Source organism: Podarcis bocagei (assembly GCF_964188305.1).
Source record: "Podarcis bocagei genome assembly, chromosome: 3".
NCBI classification, from domain to species: domain Eukaryota; kingdom Metazoa; phylum Chordata; class Lepidosauria; order Squamata; family Lacertidae; genus Podarcis; species Podarcis bocagei.
The window spans coordinates 52,078,220-52,096,298 of record NC_138127.1 but is presented as its reverse complement, the minus strand read 5'-3'; the positions used below and the strand labels follow the sequence as shown (position 1 = coordinate 52,096,298).

At 41.5% G+C, this 18,079-nt stretch overlaps 1 protein-coding gene across 2 annotated transcripts; it reads left to right on the top strand.

Moving 5' to 3' along the window:
- The first annotated feature begins 1,696 nt into the window (after window positions 1–1,696).
- On the top strand, window positions 1,697–17,632 carry PPIL4 (peptidylprolyl isomerase like 4). Of its 2 annotated transcripts, none has more exons than XM_081187218.1 (13): window positions 1,697–2,424; window positions 4,550–4,617; window positions 4,971–5,035; window positions 5,769–5,886; window positions 6,730–6,872; window positions 7,702–7,798; window positions 8,728–8,844; window positions 9,169–9,293; window positions 10,760–10,826; window positions 11,805–11,916; window positions 12,883–12,979; window positions 14,065–14,200; window positions 16,783–17,632. In XM_081187218.1, the coding sequence occupies exons 1-13, from the start codon at window positions 2,355–2,357 to the stop codon at window positions 16,975–16,977; spliced, it is 1,410 nt and encodes a 469-aa protein (XP_081043344.1). In that variant the 5' UTR covers window positions 1,697–2,354; the 3' UTR covers window positions 16,978–17,632. The 2 variants fall into 2 exon arrangements, with proteins under 2 accessions (XP_081043344.1, XP_081043345.1); XM_081187219.1 differs by having other exon boundaries at window positions 1,705–2,424; window positions 16,786–17,632.
- Window positions 17,633–18,079: the final 447 nt, after the last annotated feature.

Here is an 18,079-nt window from a genome sequence, read left to right as displayed (position 1 = left end):
ATAATGCCCACCAGAGCATTATCTTTTTGTGTATTGCCATACAGAGTTTTCCTCCGCCTTCGAATATTATTTAGGTGGGGTTAAAAACAGCAGAAATGAATAATGCTAAAAACAAAACAGAAAGTTGAAACAAAGCAAAAGGCAGCATTTTTATTTGGAAAACAAAACAAAACCAAATAAAACAGATAAAGTTTAAAAGCCTGGGAATTCAAAAAACGTTTTTCCTTGGCACCAGAAATACATTAGTGTGGGCACCAGGCAAGCTTCTCTGGGCAGAGAATTGCAAAGTTGAACTGTCACCATGGGAAAAAGGCCATCTCTGTTGTAATTGCAGAGGAACCTGGAAGAGTAAACAATGCAGTGGCGACTAGCCATGATGGCTATTGCTCCCTGTCTAAGGTGAGAGGCAACATGCTTCTGAATGCCAGCTGCTGGACACTGCAGGAGGGGAGAGTGCTCTTGCTCTAGTCCTTCTTGGGGATTTCCTGCAGGCATCTGGTTGGCCACTGTCAGAACAGGAGGCTTGGCCTGATCCAGTGGATGGCTCTTATGTTCTTAAGAGGCTTTGACGCTGCAATCCTGAGAGTGAACCCCAATGAACACACTTACCAATGCAATGGGTTAATGAGTTAGTTGTTATTCTAAAGGTGGGTATGGTTGCCTCTCTAAAAAGAGTGCAACACTTGGCTGTTTTGCCATTTCATGAGGGTCTAAAAAAGCACACTAAAAATCAGGTTTTTTGTTTTCAAAAATATTTACTATGAAGCAAAATGCATGTTAGTCCATTTCACATGGACTAACTATCAGGACATGAATCAGCTTGCTGCATGATCCAAATTGCCTAATCCCATTGAAATCAATGTGCTGCATAAAGCCAGTCTATTAATGGGACGAAAGTACTGTAGTAATTAAAAAACAGGTGTGCCTGGAAAGAAGTTACTTTATCCCCACCCCACCCCGACAAAAAAGTGTTCATACCTGAGAATCTAAACTTGTCAAGAATAAAAACGTATTTTGAGAATTTGTGAATGTAATGCGGTTGATTCATTTGTGGATGGGATTGATGGCAATAACTCCTCCTAAACCACTTCGTTCTGTCAAATCAATTCCTACTGGGATCTCTTTCCATTTGTTTAGTGAATGATTTACTGTTGCTATGTTGAATGTTGATGGGGACATATGAATAATTACTTAGCCATTACTCCTTCATTGCTCAGTTTAACTCATGATCATAGCCAGTGGGGGGGGGCAGGGGGCAGCTGCAACCCCCTACATCAAGCACAGTAAAACAATAGAAATACTTAACAAACTGAACAATTACGTCGGTTCTTCCCCCAACCCGAAAAGTCCACCCCCCCCCTAACAAAAATCCTGGCTACGCCTATGATTTAACTCCTGAATTTTTCTATGCCTGGTGGCTCAGAGGGAAGGAGCAATTGAAAGGGAAACAGCAAATTGCAGGTTCAGTGGTATTCTTGTGAAATATGTGTAAGCCCTCCACAAAGCACAATTTACTGTTAGGTACAGGCAGCGCCCCCTCCCCAATTTATGCGCGTTCAGAGAGGTTTGTTTGGCCGCGGCGCTGAAGGCACTGCTTCCAGCTGCTGTAACCATAGAGATAGGGAGTTTAGTTAGAGTTATAGAGCAGTGAGACATAACATCCAGGCTGCTTCTGAAGCTGTTTAATTCCAGGAGAAAGAAGTTAGAGCTGCCAATGGACTGCATTGGAGAAATTCCGAACAGTTGTGAGTGGGCGAAAGGAAGGATTTATGTCATAGTGGTTTTTTAAAATGTGTTTTTGTGAGTTTAAAGCATTTGAAACTTTGCCCCACCAATGCCAATGCAATGGGGTCTGTAGTCTGTGGTGGAAAGCGACTTCCAGGAGCTCAATGAAAATCACCACTCTATCGCAGGTTAGAAGCAGTTCTCGGGCTGCACTTGCAGCCAAGGTCCGCGCAGGTAGTTCAAGCATCCCATGCTCGAGCGGATCCCCGGTCAGAACTGCAGGCAGAAGTTTTGCGCTGCTGTCACTTCCAGGCAGGTGCGCTGCGCCTTCACCACGCGAAGCACGACCTGCCTCGCCGGAAAGAGCAGACGCTTTTGCCTCTGCTGCGACCTGTTTTATGGGGAACAGGCTGGTCCCGGTCTCGCTCCGGCCAGTCACACCTATGGAAAACCCAGTGTTTTCTCCGGGCGGTTTTTTACCACCGCCACAAAATGGTGCCTAAAGTCAACGGAGTAGGCGGCTTCTGAGCGCGTGAGTCTGTTGCCAAGCAGGGGAGGAAAAGGCGGAGCGGCGCTGAGGCGGCTCCTTCCGGGGCGAGAGAGGCCGTCGGGAAGCGGAGCGAGGCGGCATGGCGGTGCTCCTGGAAACCACGCTAGGAGACCTGGTGATCGACTTGTACACGGAGGAGAGGCCGAGAGGTGAGAGGAAGCTCCGGCGTCCGCCAGCAGAAGGCCGAACAGGCTGCAGATGCCTTTCCCGAGTGTCCCTCTCCGGCGCGGCCTTCAGGAGCCGCCATGGAGTTTTTCTTCCCTCGTTGCATTTCTGCGCTGCACCAGTTGGGTTTCTGCACACCGCCCCGCAGGACCGGTCCTAGGTGGTGTGCCTCCAAGTGGCTCGACCTGCCTTCTCCCACCTTTGGGGGTGGAAGGGTGTCATCCAGGTGTTTTGTACTAGAGCTCCCGTAGTCCATGTTGGCTGGGGCTGAAGGGAGTTGTGGCCCCCAAATTTAGAGGGCACCAAGTCGGGAAAGGCTGGGCTAGACTGTGCAGTCTGGAAGCAAAACAACATCCTTTGCAATGTTGTAGATAAAGAGAGCAAAGCGTAGATCCTCTAGCACAAAATAAAAAAATTCCTTCCAGTAGCACCTTAAAGACCAACTAAGTTAGTTCTTGGTATGAGCTTTCGTGTGCATGCACACTTATTCAGATACTACTGGAAGGAATTTTTTTATTTTGACTATGGCAGACCAACACGGCTACCTATCTGTAACTGGATCCTCTAGCACAGTCTCTCTTGCGATATATATTTCTACAAGTAAAGTTTCTTCCAGGAGACAACTTTCGTTGATTCTTCAGGAGTCCTACCAGGATTACTTTTAAAATGCAATCTTTCTTTTGCTTTGTTTATTGGTTTTGCCTCATGCCTTTGGCAGTAGCTTGACACCCAAAGATTAAGGAACTGAAGTTTTTCTAATTGTTTATCTATGTGAGTAGGATAAATCCTGCAAGGTCTGGATTTGTTCATGTGGGAAGAGGTGGTCCTTGAGGTCCTGAACTATAGGGCTTGATAGGTCAAAACAAGCACTTTGAATTGATTACAGAAACTAATCAGTAGCTATTGCAATCTAGACATAATTGGTGTACTGTACTCAGACGTTCTGTAAGGGATGCGGGTGGCGCTGTGGGTTAAACCACAGAGCCTAGGGCTTGCCGATCAGAAGGTTGGCTGTTCAAATCCCCACAACGGGGTGAGCTCCTGTTGCTCGGTCCCTGCTCCTGCCAACCTAGCAGTTCGAAAGCACACAGTGCAAGTGGATAAATAGGTACTGCTCCAGCGGGAAAGTAAACGGCGTTTCTGTGCGCTGCTCTGGTTCGCCAGAAGTGGCTTAGTCATGCTGGCCACATGACCCGGAAGCTGTACTCTGGCTCCCTCGGCCAGTAAAGCGAGATGCGTGCCACAAACCCGGAGTCGTCCGCAACTGGACCTAATGGTCAGGGGTCCCTTTACCTCTGGTCTCAGTAATCTGGCCACTAAATTGTGCAACAGTGTAACTTCTGAACTGTTTTCAGAGGCAGACCCATGTATAAAGCATTGTAGTAGTTTACCATAGAGGTTACCAGCATATAAGTAATAGAAGCTAGGTTATCTCTGTCCAGATAAAGTAGCATCTAGGCCAGGGGTAGACAACCTAAGGCCCATGGGCCACTTGTGGTCGTTTAACTGGCCCACAAGCCGCCACTGAGCCGCCCACTCGGCAAGTCCCCGTGCGCTGCACTAAACCAGCGCAGAGCGGGGACTCGCTTCTGCGGTGCCAGAAATCATGTCTGTGCATGCTCAGGTGCCGAAAATTGCATCTACGTAGACACCGGAAATCATGTCTGTGCAGACGCCGGAAATCGTGGCCGCGCATGTGATCTGGCCCATGGAACCAGCCCAAGTGAGGTAAACCGACCCCTGATCTAGGCAAAGCTGGTGGAAGACGCTGTACCATCTAGGCTACTTGTGCCTCCAATGACAGCCGTGGTTCCAGAAGCATTCCTAAACTGCACATCTGCTCCTTTAAAGGGAGTGCAACCCCATTTAACATCTGAACATCATCTTTTCACTGTTATGTTACTCAGGATGACTTCTTTATTCTGAAATTTCAGTTAAGGGTTGACTAGAGTGACAACCTTGGCACAGGGTTTGTTTCCACTAGCCTCTTACTGCAGGCCTTGATGTGTTGTGGATTTTGTTGTTCTTACATATAATGGATGAACAGTGAAAGTTTCTTTTATTAAGCAAAACATGCAGACTGGTTCATTTGCTTTAAATTTCTTGCAGCTTGCCTGAATTTTCTGAAGCTCTGCAAAATCAAGTACTACAATTACTGCCTTATACATAATATACAAGTAAGTATTTGTTATGATTGATTAGTATTTGTCATGGTTTTTATTTTATTTTTTTAACTGAACATTTAAATCACTAAACACTTTAAATATTTTATGCTATAAAGTTGATAAAGAGAGTTGAACCTAGATCTAGACGATCTTAGCTTATGTCCCCTGTACTGTATATTGGAAATAATAGCTTTACAGTCTGCATCATACAAATGTCAGTGCAAGCAGTAAATTTTAATAAACCTATTTTTCTAAAACTCGTAAACTGCCCTGTGATCTTTGGATAAGGGGTGGTATATAAATTTAATAAATAATAATAATAAACTATGGTGATAGGTAACATTATGTGCTTTGCATTCATTCAGAGAGATTTTATCATACAAACTGGAGACCCACAGGGGACTGGCCGTGGAGGTGAATCAATTTTTTGGTGAGTTTCATTTAGATCTTGAATCTATGTATGCTTACCAGGAAGTGAGTCTCTTTTGACACTGTGGGACCTTTGCCCAAGTAAACATGCATTGGAATGGGCAATTCATTGGGTAATTAAACCCAGCAGAAAGACCAATAGACCTTATCTGGACTATCTTAGGTGTTCTTTCCCCCTCCAGTAATGCTGACAAATTTTGTGTTCAGCTGTCTAAAGAAGGGAGATTCCCTTGTATGGAACATTACTCTTTTAAAAATGGAAATGAATATTTTTCTCATCTCCGTAGCCAATCCAACAAGATTCACACCACTCCTTTGAACACATGGAACTAGATGCATGCTTGACGGATCAAGGCAAATGTATTGTTTTTCTAAAAGCAGTCCTAAAAGCTTGTGAACATGGGTGTAGTTACCCTATTAAGAGTTTCTTAGGCACACAGAGAGCTCCTACATTATTTGATGTACCCTATTCATTTGAAAGGAATATGTTTGCATCTTGGTCTCCTATTGAAACAAATAGTGATGATCTTAATAGAAGAGCTTTGCATGCATATTGGAGCATTTTAAACTGATTGTTGGACTGAGGCACTTATAATGAAGTTTAAAACACTAATTACCAGTATTACAAGCACCGCCAATAACTGATCATTTTCTATTCTTGTGGAGAAAAAATGTAAGTAGACTATAACATTTGTTTAGTTTTTTTGTCTGAATATTACCTTTGTGTGTTTCAGCAAATTGTATGGGGACCAAGCTAGATTTTTTGAAACAGAAAAAGTGCCAAGAATTAAACACAAGAAAAGGGGTACAGTGTCAATGGTGAACAATGGCAGTGATCAGCATGGATCTCAGGTCAGTCCACAGCACTGGAAGAGTCTTACAAGAAACGTGGGATAAGTGAAAGGAGTGATGCCACAAAGAATTAAAATAACAATTTGACTGGGCATAATCCATGCACATGATACAGATATGTTCTTAAAGAACAGCTACTAACAAGACTTGCCACAAGATTAAAAACCCAAACTAATACTTAAATAGATTGACATTGTGGATAAATAGAAGAGCATTGACTCTAAAAACCACAATAAAGCACATGCACAAAATTCCTATACAGTATTGTCTTCCTTTTCCTTGTTCACAGTGTCAAGCAAGATGAGATAGTTCTTAATATTGTGGCAAGTATGTAAATTTTAAAATGTTTTAGATTTTTACATGACTTTAGCACTCTTAGGTTTGGAAAGGCATAAAAATGTAAATGTGTAATCTTTGGGAGGAGAGGGAAATCTCAAAGCTGATGATTCCTGAGAGAGTCAGGACCTAAAACTGAGAACCAATATTTCCAAATGGTACTGGATGGCAACCAGTGCAGATGTTTCAAAACATGCATGTGAATATCAGTCTGCACTTATTAACAGGCAGGCTTCTGTATTTTGTCCTAGCTGAAGTTTCCAAACCATCTTAAAATGCAGCCCCACATGTAACACATAACATATTACAATAGCCTCTCTTCTGGAACCTGCCCTCCAGAAAAAAAACAATATATTGCCTGTAGTTCCTAATCCCATTCAGAATATACCATGATTGATGGTATTGGAAGCTGTTGTTGATAGCAAACAGTCTCAAAGGAAACATCTTAAAATACCTGGAGATTTCCACCATGCAGTTAACTCAAAATAGTTTTGTTTGCTTTTTTAGTTTCTTATTACTACAGGAGACAACTTAGATTACCTGAATGGTGTACATACAGTCTTCGGTGAAGTAACAGAAGGCATGGATGTGTTGATGAAAATTAATGAAGCCTTCGTTGACAAGGATTTTGTTCCATATCAAGACATCAGGTTTGACTCTCTTTTGCTTTTATAGACTACATATATCAGAAAATCCCTGCTTGATCAGACCCAAAGGTCTTTCTAGTCCAGCATCCCCCTCAGGGGTCAGCCAGGTTCTTTTGAGAGGGCCACATGGATGACATAGCAGTCAATACCTGTTCCCAACTGCCTCATCCCAATACCTTCTGATCAGTGGTATACCACCTCTGATACTAGAGGGTCCATTTGGCCTATCATGCCAAACGTTTTTGCTAGACCTATCCTCAATGAACTCGTCTTTCAAAGTCAATTGAACTAGTTACAATGACCATATGCAGTGAATTCCACAAAATAATGTTTTTATTATTTATTTAATGTGCTTATATGCAGCTTTTCATTGCCAGGTGACCTCAGTTGTGCTTTACATGATGGTATTTTTCTTAACTTTTGGGGGGTCTGTTCTGAAATCGTTGCCAGTCAGTTGTATGACCATCAGCTCTTGGCTATTTTGGACGTGCTTTTAGTGCGACAGTCTTATGAACTGGCCAAATATGATTTGCCTTCTCTTTTAGCCAAGAGAATATCTCTGCAGTCATATGCTGCAGTAGGATCTGAACCTTCCTCCAACAAAAGCCAGCTCACATGCTTTTGGGAAACTGCAAGAGCCCTGCACTATACAGTGATGCTCTGTTCATTGCCTGTCTGGCTGTGTGCCATACTTGACCTAACTACTTTCTTACAGATTCTGATTATCCATCTGAGAGGTTAGAGTGTGAGTGTATTTTACTGATGCATTTGTTGCCACAATGCACACATATGCATGAAATTATCCTTTGCTTTTACTGCAATTGTTGTCTAGGATAAACCATACAGTGATCTTGGATGATCCATTTGATGACCCTCCTGGTTTGGCAATACCAGATCGTTCACCAGAGCCTACCAAGGAACAGTTGGATGTGAGTGTTGCTATTTAATTTCTTTTGATACTGGAGAGGGAGATCAGAAAATAGATAAACAAGGAATATTTACCACCATCACACAAATCCTCAGTCCTTAATCATGGTGCCCATTCAACAGATGCAAAATGAAAAGAGTAAAACAAAAAGAAAAAAGTGAACCTGAACTGGTGGAGATGGAAAGTTTACTACTGAAACAAAAATCAAGCTGTGTCTTGACAGTGAGTCCTCTTCAAGGACAATAGTAATGTGTGTTTTTCGGTTTCAGCAGAGTGACTTGCATGAGGAATGGTTCCCAGAGAGATAGTCTCCCTCCACCTGCTGCTTTCCTCCCAATTCAATAAGCAATGTGATAAAAAAAAGCCTATCCTGAAAGGCATTCATCAATCTCTGCTACACTTCTTACATTTTGTTGAGTGTATAATTTCAAAAAACACTGTACATAGTACAGTCGTAACTTGGAAGTCGAACGGAATATGTTCTGGAGGTCTGTCCGACTTACAAAACATTCGGAAACCAAAGCGCAGCTTCCAACTGGCTGCAGTAGTGTCCTGCAGCCAATCGGAAGCCGTGCCGGATGTTCGGCTTCCGAAAATCGTTCAAAAACCGGAACGCTCACTTCCGGGTTTTGATCATTCGGGAACCGATTTGTTTAGGAGCCAAGGCGTTCGAGAGCCAAGGTATGACTGTACTGTGGACAGGACTGTAATCAATCTCTTAAGCTTGAACTCACATCTATATAATGATTGTAAAGTGCTTCTGTATGTCTTCCTGTGTATGTTTACAATTTGTGTTCAGGCAGTAAAGTTAGTTTCAATTCAGCTATGCATTGAGTCACAAATGAATTGAAAAAAATTAACAATATATACTCACTGGCTAAATATTATTAAATAGCTGTCTTTCTTTTATTTGTTTTAAATATAAGACAGAGTGGAAGAATAGGAGCTGATGAGGAGATTGATGACTTCAAAGGAAGGTCTGTTGATGAAGTGGAAGAAATTCTGGCAGAGAAAGAAGCAAAAACTAAGGCTATTCTTTTGGAAATGGTAAATATGTTCGATTATTTAACTCAAAGTCAGCCTTGCAGATATGCATGTGCTTTTTGTGAATATAAATAAAGCTATCACAGCATCAGATATGATGACTACTAGGACTGTCTGTTGAATCTAGATGTAGGTTCAATTTTTTAAAAAAAATCTAATAATTGATCTTGCAATGGGACATAAAGATAAATCAGAAGGATTTTATGCATGCCTAAAAGGTTGTATATGTTAAATAATTACATGTCAAAACATGTCTAAATGTGACTTGCCTGAGATTCTCTATAAAGTGGGACTAAAATCTCCTCTCATATCACACTTGTATTCCAGGTTGGAGACTTGCCTGATGCAGATATCAAGCCTCCTGAAAATGTCTTGTTCGTTTGCAAACTTAATCCTGTGACAACAGATGAAGACCTTGAAATCATATTTTCCCGATTCGGACCAATAAAAAGGTAATTATTGAAAATCTGCACAAGAAGCAAGAAGTTTGCAAGTAATTTTAAAACTCTTCCTTTCTGGGATTGATTGCTCTGCTTTCGGTTTGTTTCAGTCATAAATCTTATATTTCAACCTTGGGCTATTTTATAAATTTTTAAGACTTGAACAGCAGAGGCGGGTGCTGGTAGGTGGGAGTCGGGAATTTTACTATGGCTAGAAGAAGGTGTTTGATGGTTGCCCTCCCCTTCAGCATGTGTAGAAACAAAGTTAGGGGAAACATGGTGTCACAAGAAGTTGTGCAGTGTCTTTCCCTCTCCTTCCGAGAGTCCTTTTCCCCTTAGATGCACTTTTTCTTCCTCTTTTGTCCCTGCCTTTTCTTGTCAATTCACTTTTGAATTCTACCTCTTTCAAGCATGCTGCTGTCTGATCCCTAGAAGAGTGCCCCAGGGGCTATGGGACAGAGTGGGGAGGGAGGTATGCGCACAGAGAAGGGGCTTTACCTATGCATGCCTCGTTAGGACAGAGTGGAGCTCTGCTAACTTGATTATCCCACAAGCAAAAGGAATGAGCAAGAAATTCTTGCTCATTCTCCCTTCCCCATATGCCTCCTGCATGAGGGACCCTCTTGGGAGAGGGCTGTAGCGGGAAGGGAAGATTGGGAAAGATCTCCTCTCCTCACTGCTTCCACCAGTTGGAGCACCCAGATAGAAAAGCAGGAGGTTCTTCTGGAGCAGAGTTCTACCTGCAAATGGAAGGTGCGCTTTCATTCACAGACGAAGATGTCTGGATCCAAATCATAATGTTGGGTTTCTCAAGACCTGCATTTTTAACACATATCCTTATGCATTTTGCGTCTTCTGATGCAACGATTGCTTATGAAGCCACTCTATACCCAGAATTTGTGATGTAGGAGGCAGCCCTCTGTTCCTGGTTTTAGACCTAACAGCAATGGCTAGTGCAGTGGTACCTTGGGTTACATACGCTTCAGGTCCAAAAAGTCTAAGGTGCTGGGCTCTTGTCCTTTCAGTTTAATGATGTGTTGCTGCATCAGGGAAACATTGGGTCAGATGCATGGAATGTTCTCATCACACTTCAGTCAACACCCAGTAGATATACAGTGGTACCTCGGGTTACATACGCTTCAGGTTACAGACACTGCTAACCCAGAAATAGTACCTCGGGTTAAGAACTTTGCTTCAGGATGAGAACAGAAATCGTGCTCCAGTGGCGTGGCAGCAGCAGGAGGCCCCATTAGCTAAAGTGGTGCTTCAGGTTAAGAACAGTTTCAGGTTAAGTACGGACCTCCGGAACGAATTAAGTTAACCCGAGGTACCACTGTATAGAAAATGTGATCCATGTTAGCAGATACAGAGCTGTTTTTCTTGGGGACTTGTTGAGGAAGGTTTCAGCCCATTGATATCATACCACTGTTGTCGTTGTCCTGCGATTTCCAGAACAAAATGCTTTACTCATTTTTCAGTTGTGAAGTGATTCGAGATTGGAAGACAGGTGAATCCCTCTGCTATGCTTTCATCGAGTTTGAAAAGGTATGTGGCCTCGCAAAATTGTACTCACAGTTCATTTTATGTAGCATCTTTATAGGAGGGTAAAACCTAAAGGTGTGTTCTACTTGTTTCTTATGAAATGGTTTTATAATGCTGCTATTAAAATTACAAAGGTGGAGCAGCTTATGACATTCAAAGCACCAGTACAACTCACCCACACCCAAAATCTTTAATGACAAATCTTCTGTTGCGAGTTTTAGGAAAGTATTTTCTGTTGGAACAATTCTGGTGTCCTGGATAGTGCATAATGATCATCTGGGAAGATCCAAATGAGCTCTGCTGTAGGTTCATTTCTGTGACTTCTGGGAAGTCACTGCCTCTCAGCTTTAGATCCCCATTCATAAAATATAGCTTACAGTGACCAGTTTCACTGGGATCGTGAGAGAATTAATGGTTGTAAATGTTATATTCCCTAAACTTTCAGAAAGTCAGATCCTGTTTGGGTGCCTGTTTCCACAGTTGGTTATCCTGGGAGAATGTTGCTTGTGCTCCTTTCAATTTCTGGTTTAGTTTATGCATTTAAGAAATTGAAAATGGCTTGACAGTTTTTAATGCATGGGAAGACTTAGGTTCTTGATTTGCTTCTCTTAAATTCTCATAAATGAATACATAGAACAGTTGTGGTGTGTAGGTTGCACAGGGCTGTGGCAGAAATGGTTTTGGATTCCTTGACCATACAGATAGATAGATTAATGCATTTTTGGATAACCACCGTGTAGAAACATTTGGGGTTTCATTACACAAACTTGATACCAAACATTTTAAGTTGAAACAAATCTCTACAATAATGGATGACACAATATCACAGTGCCAACACAACAGTTGGTGTTCCTCATCCGAAGCATGAGGACTTTTAAGCTACTGGAATTTCCTTTTTCCATTCATATACTGCCGTTGCTGGGGTTTTTTAAAATGTCATCTTCTAATTTTAACTTTACATTTCTCCAAAACGTGTACCAGGAAGAAGATTGTGAGAAAGCTTACTTTAAGATGGATAATGTTTTAATAGATGACAGGCGGATACACGTGGATTTTAGCCAGTCTGTTGCAAAGATTAAATGGAAAGGAAAAGGTAATTTATTTTACGCATTATATCTATAACTCTTTTTTATTATAACCATCAGTTCTCCTTTAGGAGAGCAGACAAACATTAGCTTTTGAAGCAGTCACGTTCAGGTTTGCTAGTTATGAAATTGCCAAACAACCATAAAATGTGATCTCTTCCCAGTTAGCATCCTATAAATACCCTACTTTTCAAATTGGGTAGTGTATAGTATTTTGTGCTGATGGAGAATAAGGGCAAAGCAATCCAACCCTCTCCCTTACACCAGGCTGGTGGGAAGGTGTTAGAACGAACAGAGGTGTCCCTCCCTAGTTCTGTTAGCCAAGACAGCTAGCCACCAAATATGCAGACAATCAAGGAGAGCCACTTGTAGGATCCCTAATGGTAGCAGCCATTAGAAGCTGGGGGAACCGGGAGGCAATGAACATTGAAAGTGAATGTTTCTCAAACTTTTTGAATTGACTACCTTTCTAAAAATCTGTTTATTCTTCGTACTGAGAATCACAGACATACCCAAAAATTCAGAGCTTCTGTTAGGCAGATGAGAAGGTGGAGGAGTTTTGGTGCGCAGCTGCACATATGCTCTGCTGTGCATGAGAATCTGTAGACCAAGAAAGGGAGACATTAATGACTATTTTAGGTGTCCTTTCTCTCAATTCTCTCTCTTTGCTGAATAGTCCCTTCTTGCTAGCTTGGAACCTCAACTCTGCAGAATATTTAGGTATTTGCATTTTGTGACCTTGAACCATAAGATGGCAGCACATAGCTAAAGATACTCATTTAAGCAGTGAATTTTCCCTCTCTCCCACATTTTAAAAAGTTTTATATTTATTATTTTGACAATTCCAAATGTTGGGTGTGTAGGTGACTCATGATTTTTGTCCTGGTTACAAAACTGATCCTGGATTATCTCTCTAATGAGTTTCTTACTTGCATTCAAGATCAATGGCAGCTTCTCTCTCTCCCTATAAACAGGTGGGAAGTATACTAAGGATGATTTCAAAGAATATGAAAAGGACCGTGACAAAGCTCCTAAATTAAGTCTGAAGGAGAAGGTGAAGCCAAAACAAGAGTATCCTTTGCAACTAAATAATTATACGTTATTTTTAAAAACTCCTATTTTACTATTTTTGAGTAAAAAGCCTACAACCTGGATACATATGGTATATGTTTCTAGTTTATTGGAATCTTGCAGTAGGATTGCAAAAAGCATTTTACCTAGAATTTGGTAGATAGATTTTTATTACCTTAACTTCTAATAACTGTTTCTCAGACTAGTAGTTTTTGTATGTTTGTATGGTGGAGTCTCCTTCTTTGGAGGTCTTTAAGCAGAGGCTTGACAACCATATGTCAGGAGTGCTCTGATGGTGTTTCCTGCTTGGCAGGGGGTTGGACTCAATGGCCCTTGTGGTCTCTTCCAACTCTATGATTCTATGATTCCTTTGCGATGTAATTCTGTGCATGTAAAATTTTAATTCACTTATTTAGTTAAAATCTTAGTTGAATTTAGAAATGTGGAAATCACTTTTCAATTGGCGTTTCCAACTCCTTGACCAAAACAAAATAGCCCCAGCTAAATGTCTGTATTGGGCCATATTCCAGTTTTGTGGGCTTCAAAACAGAGCAGCTCCATCCTCAGGCTGTGGTTCGAATCAGAGTAGTTAACTTTTAAAAATGCATGTTTTCATATAGGAGCTCTGTGTGTTCTACTTGCCCTGCCAATGCTGCCTCCCTCAGACTTGATGATGCTTGCCTGGGTCGTCTTACTGTACAATCTGGCTGAACCACATAGTAAACCCATTACAGATGCTGTGACATGGAGTCTAACCATCATCTCTATGCAGAAATATCTTTTGACAGCTTTTGTTCCCTACTTGTGCCCTTTGAATTGTGCCTTAGAATAGCTGTGAAATGGGGGGGGGGGCATTTGTTTTTGTTATGCAGTTAAAATGATAATGTGCATTCACTGGCTTTGACCTTCCAGAAATGAATCCAGAGGTGCACTGAAGTGGACCATTTTACTTTGTCATTTTATTCTCCTGGATCCAGTTCACTCACGTTTTTGCCTGATAGTGCTGCAAGGTGTTACTCTGTTGGCCAACTTGTTGGCTATCCCTAATATTGGTCTCCCAAGCTTTCCTTAACAGGCTGCTCTAGCTCAAGATATGACCTTGTATTGGAGGAGGAAGAGGATGACGGCAAAACAAGTCACAGGCACTCTGATAAAAAGAAGAAGAAACGCCACCATTCAGATGATACCGATGAGGATGAGAAGAGGTCCAAAAAGTCTAAGGTGCTGGGCTCTTGTCCTTTCAGTTTAATGATGTGTTGCTGCATCAGGGAAACATTGGGTCAGATGCATGGAATGTTTTCATCACACTTCAGTCAACACCCAGTAGATATACAGTGGTACCTCGGGTTACATACGCTTCAGGTTACAGACTCTGCTAACCCAGAAATAGTACCTCAGGTTAAAAACTTTTCTTCAGGATGAGAACAGAAATCGTGCTCCAGCAGCTTGGCAGCAGCGGGAGGCCCCATTAGCTAAAGTGGTGCTTCAGGTTAAGAACAGTTTCATGTTAAGAACGGACCTCCAGAACGAATTAAGTACTTAACCTGAGGTACCACTGTATTGTGAAATGTTCTAACATTGTCCAGTTCTTGTCTGCATAATCTCAGCCGAAAGTCAGCTCTTGATTTTGCTACTTTCATATATATGTTAACCTTTTCCCCACATCTCACTGACCATTTATACTTCCTCCTTGTTGGCCCCACATGCAGCCTTGCCACTTCTACAGAACTCTTATTGGTTTCTCCCACTACTTTGGCTGTCCTACAGAGATGCTCTTGGTCTCTACCTTCTTCCTTTCAAGAACTCTCTGCAATCATTTCTATTTGAAAGCTTCAGCCACTTAGATGCCAGCCTTCCTTGCATGCCAAACTGGAACATATTTGGGTCAGGGTGCTGCTGTTGCTGCCACATACCGTTCACAGTATAATTTAGCACATTGGTTGCACAATTAGATTGTTGAGATTTTCTTCATAAGCCACCCTTTTAGAAGATTCCTGTAGGATTCCAGTCCTCGTTTCTTCTCTTTTTAGAGAAAGTAAGCAAGTGGGCATTTGCATGTCAAAGAATGTGAATTGTTTAACAGTGTTAGGACCGAAGCCCATGTCTCCACAATGCATTCCCCATCTCCAGAGTGGCAATATCCATCTATATCGGGTTATTAGCCAGAAGAGCCAGATCATGGGTAGTAAACCTGTGACCCTCCAGATTATTCTGGACTACAAATCTCATTATTCCTAACTCTTGACTATGCTAGTTAGGACAGATGGGCATTGAGTGTCCCAAAAAAATCTAGGTTTAGCAGGTTGGTGAAGCCTGCCATACAGCCTAAACATATATTTTCTCAGTTCAGGATCAGCTTTCCCCTGTCTCTTAGGAGCATCGTTTACATTTTTTCCAGCATAGATACAATTTGTCATGTAGCTCAAGAATAGGGGATTTGTGGCCCTCCAGATGTTGCTCGACTCCCAGCTCCCATTAGTCCTAGTCAACATAGCCAATGGTCAGGGATAATAGTTGTTGCCAACCAGTTTCTGCAGGGCCACAGGCTCATCACTCAGGATCTACCTCCTCTGGTCCTGTGGCATCAGAAATGGATTCAGATGGTAGTTTTCACAGTTAGTGATGGTGCAGCTGCTGCAAACTCTGGTCCAGCTGAAAGGAAGCTGATGCTGGTGCAGGTAGCATACTTGCAGAAATAAGTGCTCTGGATCTGATTGCACTTCTCTTTTAAGGAGCAAGTTAATACAGCAGCTTTTCTTCTGGGCTGGCATGTTCTTTGCTGCCACATTTCTCTTTGCTGCTGTTTCTCTTCTCCTTTTGCTTTCTGGTTCATGAGTTTAAGCTTTATCCGCTTTTCCCATTCCAGCACTTTACTTTCTGCTCTCATATCCCAATATATTCTTTCCATGACCTTGGCTCCTACAGCTGCACCATTCTCAGGTGTCTGAAGGTCTCCTGCCTCAAACAATTCCACACTTGCTTTCTTATACTGGATGTTTCCTGTATGATTTATTGATACCATCTCTTTCTTCATGTCCTTTTTCAAAACCAAGCAAATAAAATTAAATAGTAGTAGACTTCATTTGTTTTTAAAAGGAAAGGCATTGAATAATACAGTGTTGCACAACAGCATCAAAAGTTCAGAGCACACATGTCACAAAATATAACAGATATATATTACATTTCTTGATCCTGTAAAACATGCTTGATTTTTGGAATCAGGCTTAGATTTTTCACTTTTGTTGGACTGAAGCAAAGGAAAGGGAAGGGCTTTTATGTAAGCATAGAAAGCCTGTGAAACATGCATACTTTCCTCATCCATTATTTATACAAGTTATGTTGGTTGAATCTATTTTACTAATGACAATACTTGGGGGTGGGGTAGAGATAACAGATATGGTGAAATGATTACTAGGAAACTACATTCTTGTATAAGGAAGGGAGAGTTTTAAAGTTTTTAAAATTGCCCATGATAAATTTTGTTTCTGTATTCTTTTGCTAAAGCAAGTGGTCCTTGCTGCAGAAACCTAACTTTACACGGTTCAAAAACCAGGTGAATGAAGCAACCATTTTAATTCAGCCACACATTGCTGATACTAGGTTGTATCCAAAGATGGTTTGAGAGGAAGGCTGTTCATGCAACTGATCTTTTGCCACAGCCCCAAAAAGAATGCTGTAAGCTCTGAATGCATTTACATCTGATTCTGAATTATGTCATTGCAAGCTTGTGTATTCTTTTCAAATTAATTTGTGTCATTCCTACCCCTTTCTAATCCTTACAACTCTCTGTACATTTCTTAAAGCAGGACCTTGACCGAAGGCAGAAAGAAGAGAAAAGAAAAAGCGAAAAGCGAGAGAGGCGGCGCAGCCGTAGCCGTAGCCAGTCTTGGGACAGAGATGACCGATACCGAAAGTCAAAGGACAAATACCACGAGGAAAAGAGGAAAGCCAGAAGCCCTAAGAAACCCAGAGAGAAGGAGAAGTCAAAGTACAGATGAATGAGGATTAAGAAAAACAAACTCTTCCCCCGGTGCTTTTCTGCCTTTGAGAGCTACAACCACTCCCCAAAGACCCTTCAGTCTTCCTTTTTGACTTTTGATCCTGGGGCTCTATAGGATGACATCCTATAATGTGGAATTTAGTAGAATTTTGACTGTATGGGGGGGGGGAGTTGAAGCATTTTGTTCTCAGTTTATGGTGGAATGGTGACAAGACCACCACATTATTTGATTTATTACAGACACAACCCACCAAAAAGGAACCTTAGTAATGTCAGCTGTTAATGGTAGAGGGCATACGTAAAACATTTTTTTTGTCAGCTCTTAAGAGTTACTTGATTCATAATTAATTTCCTACTTTATCTTTTCTGTATAGGAAACTGCATGCAACTGAAGGGTGTGTCTTTATGTGTGACATGGCTTTATTTTGCCATGGAAACCTGCTTCCAGTTGGGGCTTCCTGCTACATGTATTGAAGTAGTGTTCTGCGTCTTAATTACACATGCTGTATACACAGTTGGTACATCCAGTTCCTAGACAGAACTGATATCCAAGTAGAGACTTTGTCACGTGCAAAGTAGCTCTAAATTCCTTTGGTTGTGTGAGGCCTTCACTAAAAGGCCATCTTTTACAATACACATTTCATAATTCAGAAGCATGTTTGTTTGTTTGTTTTTTAATACCTACACACTTTTCCCTGAAGCTGTTTTCTATATGCAGAGATCTAGATTCATTGCAGGAAGAAGTCTATCCACTTTGTAGTTATTGCAAGGCAACAACAAGCAAACTCCACACTAGCATTGAAGTTTCTGTATGTCACTTTAGAGGGTATGAGAAAAGAATCCTTTCTTCAGAAGCCAACAACAGAATTGGAGAAGACCAAGTCATGCCCTGCTAGTGACTGGCTTAGTCCAAGAAAATTTCAGCTTAGAACAACATTTCACAAACAGTTGTGTTTCACCATGCTATAAATTATTAAAGTTAAAAACAACCACCACCACCAGGTACAATTTACAAATAGGAATCAGAGTAGGGCTATTTAGTTTCTCTCTACTTCCTTCAATATTGTAATTAACCCCCCTTTACTGCAGAAAGCTAACAT

Excerpts from the sequence above, each read along its gene's own strand:
- PPIL4 (XM_081187218.1), top strand. The coding sequence starts at position 2,355 with ATGGCGGTGCTCCTGGAAACCACGCTAGGAGACCTGGTGATCGACTTG. Across the intron at positions 7,799-8,727 it reads CTACCAAGGAACAGTTGGAT|AGTGGAAGAATAGGAGCTGA; the intron begins GTGAGTGTTGCT and ends AATATAAGACAG. Across the intron at positions 11,917-12,882 it reads GATTAAATGGAAAGGAAAAG|GTGGGAAGTATACTAAGGAT; the intron begins GTAATTTATTTT and ends CCCTATAAACAG.